We start from the raw sequence: 9,080 nt of genomic DNA on the forward strand, positions 1-9,080 counted from the left end.
TTTTTAATATATATATATATATATATATATTGATTCTTCATTGATTTAATTTTTCAGTTATAAACAACAAAAATCATAGCTCTAAAAAACACACACATTCATCAATATAAGGTAGAGATGCAAGAAAAAAAAATCCAACAAATAATGAAAAAAAAATTGAGAGAGAGAGAGAGAGAGAGAGAGAGATAATGTTTTTTATGTGGGAAAAATATGCATAAAATAGGAGAGTGGGAAATTTATAGTAAGAGAATGAGAATAAGAAGAGTCAAAATAAAAGAAGATAAAGGGGGAAAATTAAATGTATAGTTAAAATTACCCAAGATGAATATGTATAGACAATACTTTTATTTTGATTTTTCATTGATTTATTATTTAGTTATAATATCCAAATTAAAGTAGATGGATATGTAAAGTTAAAACTGTCTAAAATGAATTCATAAAGCCAATATATCTATATATTTAATGTTGTCAAAAACATTAAAGGTAAAAAAATAAATATGAAAAAAAAAAATAATGTTGTGGCCAATGATATGGCGGACAAGATGGCTTAACAAGAGCGTAACAACAATAAATGTTACACTTCAACTTTTAGATTTATATATATAGATATATAGATAATACTCCATTTACCCTAAATCGTTAATGTTATATTCCATTTTGAGATATCTCAAAATAAAGTTCTTTTTCTAAAATTAATAAATAAAATTTTAATGTTACCTGTTTACTTTATTTAAAAAGTCAACGATATTTTTTTTTCTATAGTTTAATAATGAGAGTATCTCATCACAAAATAATAATAATAATAATAATAATAATAATGAGAATAGTTTTGAATATTTGTATATTAACAATTTGAAGTATACAGATATAAATTGACAGGTCCAAATCTTATGCCCTACAAAATAGGATCCACGTATGTACTACTAATTAAAAAGTGGCACGTGGCAGCTTTTTCCCCTTTCTCGTAATGAAAGTTAATGCATTATGGCTCAATTTAACAAGTGGGAAAAGGGAAAGTTCGAAGATGATGAAGCATCAATTGTATTATACTTGCCTTGGAGAAGGAGTAGAGGAACAAACTAGAAAATAGAAACCCCCTGTTCCAAGAATTAAAATGCCCATGGGAAAGCCCATTTCTATCCAAGAAGAATCGAGAAAGTCAAAGTCAATATCATCTATCTAATACTAGTACTATAATATAAGCATAGCCGCATAGGTGATAAGTATAACTCGTTTCCTTCATTTCTTTATATACTAGTGGACTCTCAAATCTCAATACAAGAGGCAAAATATAATAGCAAAACAATTTAGCATCTTCTGGGTCTCCCTGGAATTGTGATCTGAATTCTGAACCAGAAACCAAAAAAAAAAAAAATGGCCGGAATGGAATTGGTGTTGCCCAAGGAATATGGCTATGTGGCTCTTGTTCTCGTTTTCTATTGCTTTCTGAACTTTTGGATGGCTGCCCAAGTTGGCAGAGCCCGCAAAAGGTATTTGCTGCAAGAACTTCATTTCTCTATGCCCCTCAATTATTGCGTTGTCTTTGTTTTTCTTTTTAGTTTTTACTGGGAGTAGTAATCTCTTATTGAAATTGTGAAAAAAATAGGTTCAAAGTCCCATACCCAACTCTCTATGCTTTGGAATCTGAAAACAAAGAAGCCAAGCTCTTCAACTGTGTTCAGGTTTTTCCCGATTTCTTAACTTCAACTATTTGTGTCTATTTTTTTTTTCGACAAAAATATAATTCGCACCCCTTTGAGGGATTGACATAGAAGATAATTACTCGCATCTTATTGTGAATTTTGTAATTCTCGTTTTATAACTTTGTCAATGCTAGAGAAATTTAATGAACTTAGTTTTAAGGCAGTAATGAGGCCTTATTTCTTATTTATTTGATTTTCACAAACAATTTGGTTTGAGGCTGTTTAGTTAAGTAACTTCAAACGACACTATTTTGTTATGTAGCTTTATTTGAAACTCAAGTTATTAGAGTTGATGTGAAAAACATGAGTTGAGATTTTCTTTTTTCTTTTTTCTTTTTTCTTTTTTTGGAGTTACCAATGGAACTCAAGTTTCAAAGAGTCGACTTCTTCACATTGGAACTTGATTCTTAGAAACATGAGTTTCAAATGAGGGATTTTTTTTTCCAATTAGCATGATTTTGCTAACAATTTAGTTATGTAGCAGGAAAACCAGACATAATAGTTATGTAGTATCTTGAGTCTCAGCCACTAGATTTTGATGCTCTGGTGAAGGCTGATGTGGATATTTTATCCGTGAAACTTGAGCCTCTAAGGTTTGAGTTTTATATTGGAGAAGAAGAACAATTATAGATCTAGAGAAGAAGAACAAAGAAGAAAGCAAACTTGGGTAACGAGATCGGATTAGAGAAGAGAAGAGAGAAACAGACCTGGAGAAGAGAGGAGTACAAATCCGATCAAAGCTTGAAGGAACTCGAGTCTCCAAGACTTGAGTTTCACGTGGAGTTTTAGTCCACCTTAGCTTTGCCACCATTTAGAACTCGAGTCTTTACTTAGTTGAACTCGAGTTTCTAAGACTCAAGATACTTCTTAATTAATATGTTTGGTTTTGATGTTACATAACAAAAATGTTAGGAGAATCATGATAAATGGCACAAAAAAAAAAATCCAATCAAAGCTTGAAGGAACTCGAGTCTCCAAGACTTGAGTTTCACGGGGAGTTTTAGTCCACCTTAACTTTGCTACCATTTAGAACTCGAGTCTTTGCTTAGTTGAACTCGAGTTTCTAAGACTCAAGATACTTCTTAATTAATATGTTTGGTTCTGATGTTACATGACAAAAATGTTAGGAGAATCATGCTAAATGGCGCAAAAAAAAAAAAATACCCTTCAAATGAGGTTATTTAGCGAAACTAGCAAAAAAGGCCTAGTAATTGACAGAGAGACTAAATTAATAGTGTTATTAAAAGTTAGACTAAAATGATAAAATTTAAAATTTAGTTGATCAAAATAACAACTGAAGTGTGAGTAGAATTTTTTTTTTTTTTTTAATGTTTTTAATATAGAAGTAAACAAAATTGTGTGTTGCTGATTTATAATGATGATAATTAATTGGGTGCAGAGAGGACATCAGAACTCGCTAGAGATGATGCCCATATTTTTCATGTTAATGATATTAGGAGGGCTAAGGCATCCTTGCACGTGCGCCGTGTTTGGTGCACTTTACACTGTGACTCGCTTTTTCTACTTCAAAGGCTACTCTACTGGCGATCCCCAGAACCGTCTCACCATAGGGAAATATGGGTTCTTGGCTTTGCTGGGCCTTATGGTCTCCACTATTTCATTTGGGGTTTCCCTTCTTCTTTCATGATCTTACTTTTACAAGTTTACAACGAGGGCACAGAGACAGAGACAGAGACAGAGATGGAGGCTTTCTCTTTGTAATGTCAACACTCTTTGACTACTGTGCCTTCGCTTGGTTTTGTATGTTGAAATAATTAAGGGGTTACTTGTAGCCTTTTATTGTGTGTAGCAGTGATGTTTACTGTATGACTTTTTTATTTTTGAGGCTATGTTTACTGTATGACTAATGCTCTTTTGAGCTAAATGCTTTTCTTTTGTAACATTTTACTTTTCTAAAATCGAATTTTACATGTTTATTTTTAAAGAAATTTTACAAGTCAGCTTAAAGAAATTAATGTGGCATAGAGAAAAAAGGGTTGGATGGGTCAGTTTCCTTTAAGAAAATTTAAGTACTTCCATCCTTGAAGACAGTGTTGGCTTATATGAATGTTTGTAAGTAGAGAGGGAAAGAGAAATAGTTAAGTGAAGGATATTAGGTTCTTTAATTAAATTCAAATAAATGTGTATTGACCTATACAGCACAAATAATACCATCTTAATATTTTAATACATTAAAAGTTAAAAATGGCAGCCAAACGTTTTCATTGTAAATTTCTCTCCATTTCCACCCAAATTGGGGCGATCATTCAATTCAAAATACTATAATTCGGCTAAAATTTTCACAAGTGATCTTAAGGTTCAGGTAGTTGTCTATTTCATATTATCATATATGGTTATTGGTTGGCCAACTTTAACCATTCGTTATATTACATTCACTTGCATCACCATGTGACAAAAATACTCATGTGAATGCTGCCTCGTGCTTTCAGGGAACTGATGATGGTAGAATGAAAAGGTGGCTTCTGAATAACCTGCAGTAAAAATCACTCACTGCACCTAATGAATTTGTATCGGTTGGGTTATGCAGGTCCCAAAGCAAGAAAATAACTGTATATCATTGCTTGTTCTCTGAAAGAGAAGTGAATTCTTTTGACATGATAATTATCATAACTATAACATTCTCTTTGGTGAATTCTTTAGACATGATGATTATCATAACTATAACATTCTGGAACCTGAAAATGAAAACTTTTATTTTCAAGTTGTCTGAGATTCTCAGGTCAGTCCCAAATGTTAAGTAGCAAAAACAAGTTACATAATGCATAAACAAATAGCAGGATTACAAAAAGCACAAACAAGCACCTCAAATGTCCATCAAGCATACATGTATATCTTATGCGCAGGATGTCACGTTAGGTACATCTAACTGTAAGAACACAATTGTGGTCAGCCTTAGAAGGCAGCAATGTTGCTGGAATTAGCCACAGGTGCATCATATCTGCTGAAAAGTTTATAGGAGGAAATGAGTGAAATCACTGCATAGCAAGCCACTACAACAAATGTCAGGGCTATAGATGCTGTGGCCTTGTGACAGAATGCACCATAAGACACACAAGCTGCACTCCAGGTAATGCCTGTATCTCCTTTGTATGCCAAGTACACCAGCTCCAATGACACAGCTCCGGCAGCCAGAATTACATAAGTGAACACCTAGATGCATCACTGACCGAAATTGGGTTCTTGCTTTTATGATGATTTCTAAGTACAAATAGTCAAGGTTTTGAAAATGAACTGACCTGGTCAAGGAAGAAGAAGGTCCAAGCACGGGACATTGTGCATGGGCGAGGCATGGCTACAATGATGGCTGAAAGAAGGGAATAGCCGGCACAAATTCCATTCACATGCACCAAATACCTGCAGAAGAGTTTGTTTACAGTTATACTAAAATTTGTAAATCTTCATACGGTTAGAAAATGCATTAAGAAAAAGGATCTTATTTTCTTCCTTTTTTTTTTTTTTTTTTTTGAGAAGCTATTTTCTTCTAATTATTATGAATAAGAAATTTCATCCAAACAATTGAACGTACAAGAAACTTCAAGCCTTTGACAACACAAATAGAAGCAGCTTAAAGTTGCAAACCAGGTCAGTTGATTTTCAAGCAATTTAAATTTGATATGTAGAAGGCTTGTGACTACATGGAACTTCTATATTGGTTTTTCTTCAAAAAGTTAGGCTTTGGGGAAAAGTTTGTTGCCTCATTGAGCAGCAGTGCATATCAAGTACTACTTCTTTGTTTCTCAATTGATAGTGTTTGAGGTAAAATAACCCCTTCATGGGGATTGAGATAGGGGATATCTGATTACACCTTACCTGTAAGTCATTGGGGCTGACGTGTTATCATAAATCCTTCTGAAGGAGGATCATAGGTAGAATGTCAATGGGATAAGATGGCTAAAAGAACTCCTACTCATCTAGTTTTGCAAACGATCTAAAATTTTTTGTAATACTAGATAAAATAAAGTGGAGATTCTAGCAAACTGAATGAGGAAATACTTCCAATGGTAAGGTCAACGTGTTGGAAATGCATCTTGGATTTGGAAGTGGGTGGCTGGAATGAGAATTACTATTAACAAGGACGGATGTTTCCTATTTTTAAATGTTTAGGATAATCCTTGGATCCCATGGTTCCATGATTTCAAGCCACACGCTAGAACAGATGAGATGAGAGATTAGGTCCTCACTATAAATAATTTCACACACATCTGCTAGGAAATGGGACTGGTAAAAAAATAACTACCCATATGACAAGGAGACAAGAGAGGCAACTGTTAAACAATTCCTCTTTTTGTCTCCCTAGGACAGGACAGTGATTTGGGTTGGTAAGATCTTGGCATTTTTCTATCAGTCAACACATTGGCCTAATAATAAAAACTTGTTCAATAACTCTCAAGCCTATTTTGGATAGAGGATAAAAACATTGCTGTGAAGGATAGAGGCTAGAGTTTTACCCTTAAAAGCTAGATTGGTGGAAAGATTGGGTGAACAGGAACATACATGCTTTGTGAAAAAAGAGGTAGAAACCGAGGGTTGCTTGTTCTTAAAATGTCATATGGTGAGAATAGTGTGGTTTAAATTAGTGTTGGGCTGAAGAGTGGACAAAGCTAGCACAAACTCAAGTCTTGGCTTGATCAAGGCTTTTGTGTCTCCTGATAGTGATACATTGCAAGTAAGTCTCTCCAAGGATAGAATTTTGATAATTTCTATAGTGACCATGAATGCCATTTGGAAATTCAGAAATAAAGTGATGTTAACAAGTGAGCCAATCAATCCGGGTAGTTTGACTCAGCAATTCCAATTAGACTATCAGTGGTTCAAAGGTAAGATCTTTAAAATCTGGGACAGTAAACAAACTCTTAGATTGCTACAGTGGGAAAGGCCACCTTGTTCTTGGTGGAAAGCAAATGGCAATGCTTTTTTGGTTACATGTAAAACTTACATCACGATAGAGTGGTGATAAATCATGCAGATGGATGCTTGAAAGCATGGGTCAAAAGCATCTCATCAGCTAGTTCTAGTGATTGAAGCTAATAAGGTAGTTAAGTGACTGTGGAGCAAGCCATTGCTGACAGGTTATGCAATTTCATTGTAGAAGGAGATGACCTAACAGTTTTTGAAGCTGTGAATCATCTAGCCTACAGGAATAGTCCTTTCTGGGAAATCACTCTGGTAGTAGAGGACACATGGAGCCAAGTTAAATTGGCAAATCAGTTTCAATTCTCCTTTAATTGGGAGAATACAGAGAGGAACAAATCTGCTAATGAGTTAGCCAAACAAGCTGCCAAATCTTTTTATGAGGGTGTGCTATTCTATTATGATATCCTCGAGCCTGTTAAGAACTTCATTTATTCTAATTTATCATCAAGTAAATAAAATCTTCGTTATTTTGATTTTGTTAGTTTTGTATGTGTTGTAATTTTGGTGGCGTTGTAGCCTGCTATATTTTCATTCTTGAATTCTTTCTTTTCAGACAGTCCTTGTGTTGGACTAAATATGAGTTGTTTTACTTCTTTCCATTCATCTCAATACATCTTACTTATCCACACACACACGCGCACAAACATCACAACTACTAAAACCAAGACCTATCTAAGAAATACCAAAAACCAAAAATGAAATCCTACCAATGCTACAAATCAACCATGTTTTCAATAGACTTTTTAGTTCACTTGCTTATTAGAGAATCCATATTAGACTAGACAAGATTTTAAACAAATTTAACCCAAAAGCCACCTTTTTTCCCTAAATTTTTTTTTCTTACTAGCTCATTTTTTGCTTCCACCTAGAATCTTAGTATATGTTTGGTAATTGTTTTTTCCTCTTATTTTTTGTCTCTAAAAATAATTTTTTATTTTTGAGACTAAAAAACTTGTTTGACAATCTAAAATAGATAAAAAACAAAAACTTTTAAGAAAACTCAATTTATGAAGAAAATTGATTTGCGAAGGAAATTGAAAATATGCAAAATGTTATTTTCAGTTTTTAATTTTCAAAAGTCAATAAAAACACACATTTAATTTAATAAATCTGTTTTATTTAATGAGGTAGCGTTCAAATTTTAGTAACAATATATTTTAGTATTTTTTATTTTTTTCTTCAAAATACTATCTTTTTTTTAATTTCAACTAATCCAATATGTTTTTGATTTCAAAAATACAAGAAAAATTATTTCTTTATATTTTCAAAAACAATTTGTTGAAAATAGAAAACAAAAACCTCAACCATGGCTTATCAACCACTCAACAGCCAAGATCAGCCATCTAGCTCATTATCAACTCAGCCACCGTACGCCCAATCTGGGCCGTTAAATAATGACATGACAACAACAGGCATCCTCACGCTGCTATAGGATGAGAAAGAGAACATGTATGTACAAAACAGTAGTAATGGCCCCTACCCACCAACCAACTTCCCCAATATGGTTGGGTATTGAATAAAGAGTTTCGAATTTAATACCTAGCTGGTTCTGGTTGCACTTAATTATCAGTGGACTATTGATGATTATGAAAAATGATACTAATGGTGGCTGCAACTAGAAAATGAGTTAGTGGGAGGTGGGAAATATGCCTTCAATATCTACATATCTATCATGACCATATTTGAATATATCATTGGAGCTGAAACTTCATGCTTTCCCTTACATACTTGTACATGAAAATGAAAATATGTACATGTAGGAGTACACACACGCGCGCGCATATATGTGTGTGTGTGTGTGTGCGTGTGTGCGTGTGCTGGAATAGAAAACCTGAAAGCTCCAAGGTCGGAGTAGGAAAGGGAACCATAGTCGTTGGTCTGAGAGTTCTTGAGCATGACCACGAGTGCAGCGATGCATAGAGTCATAGGGACTAGACGAAGCAAGGTCTCTGCAGTGCGCATGGTGGTGACATTACTACTAGAACTCCCATCTTCCTCATCCCTTGAACCACCCATGATGTCCATGGGACTCGGAGAACTAGCTCTCTTCTCCATCATAGTTTTTTTTCTTCTTCTTCTATTCTCTTCTTGGTTATTCGTGTACTCTGGCTATATACTGGCATTATTAAGTCTCATTTAATGGATTCTCAAGGATTAGTTAGGAAGCTGGTGGAGCTAGCATTCAATGTCATCAAGACAAGCGAACGCATTTCCATGTAGATAACAGAATCTATCTCTGTCTCCCTTAATGCTACGGCAAAGAGTCATTAACCATTTGTCATCATCACATTAGACTGGACCTGACAAAGTAGACTGGATCTACTAAATGGGTGGATAGGATGAGTATTTTAAAAAAATGTGTGTAAATTGAATATCTAGAAAAAATTCTTTGAAATTTTGTATAAATTGACATATGTCTATTTTTTTGATATATATACAGAA

At 34.1% G+C, this 9,080-nt stretch overlaps 2 protein-coding genes across 2 annotated transcripts; one reads left to right on the forward strand and one right to left on the reverse strand.

The window, feature by feature from the left end:
• The first annotated feature begins 1,065 nt into the window (after positions 1 to 1,065).
• On the forward strand, positions 1,066 to 3,652 carry LOC112039553 (uncharacterized). The gene is made up of 3 exons (XM_024072431.2): positions 1,066 to 1,490; positions 1,607 to 1,682; positions 3,103 to 3,652. The coding sequence occupies exons 1-3, from the start codon at positions 1,375 to 1,377 to the stop codon at positions 3,349 to 3,351; spliced, it is 441 nt and encodes a 146-aa protein (XP_023928199.1). The 5' UTR covers positions 1,066 to 1,374; the 3' UTR covers positions 3,352 to 3,652.
• A 738-nt stretch (positions 3,653 to 4,390) lies between these two features.
• LOC112039552 (CASP-like protein 2A1) lies at positions 4,391 to 8,742 on the reverse strand. Its single transcript, XM_024072430.2, has 3 exons — positions 8,470 to 8,742; positions 4,961 to 5,078; positions 4,391 to 4,874 (listed from the first exon to the last, which is right to left on the reverse strand). The coding sequence occupies exons 1-3, from the start codon at positions 8,694 to 8,696 to the stop codon at positions 4,617 to 4,619; spliced, it is 603 nt and encodes a 200-aa protein (XP_023928198.2). The 5' UTR covers positions 8,697 to 8,742; the 3' UTR covers positions 4,391 to 4,616.
• Positions 8,743 to 9,080: the final 338 nt, after the last annotated feature.

Source organism: Quercus suber, unplaced genomic scaffold, assembly GCF_002906115.3.
Source record: "Quercus suber isolate HL8 unplaced genomic scaffold, Cork oak 2.0 scaffold_214, whole genome shotgun sequence".
Taxonomy (NCBI): domain Eukaryota; kingdom Viridiplantae; phylum Streptophyta; class Magnoliopsida; order Fagales; family Fagaceae; genus Quercus; species Quercus suber.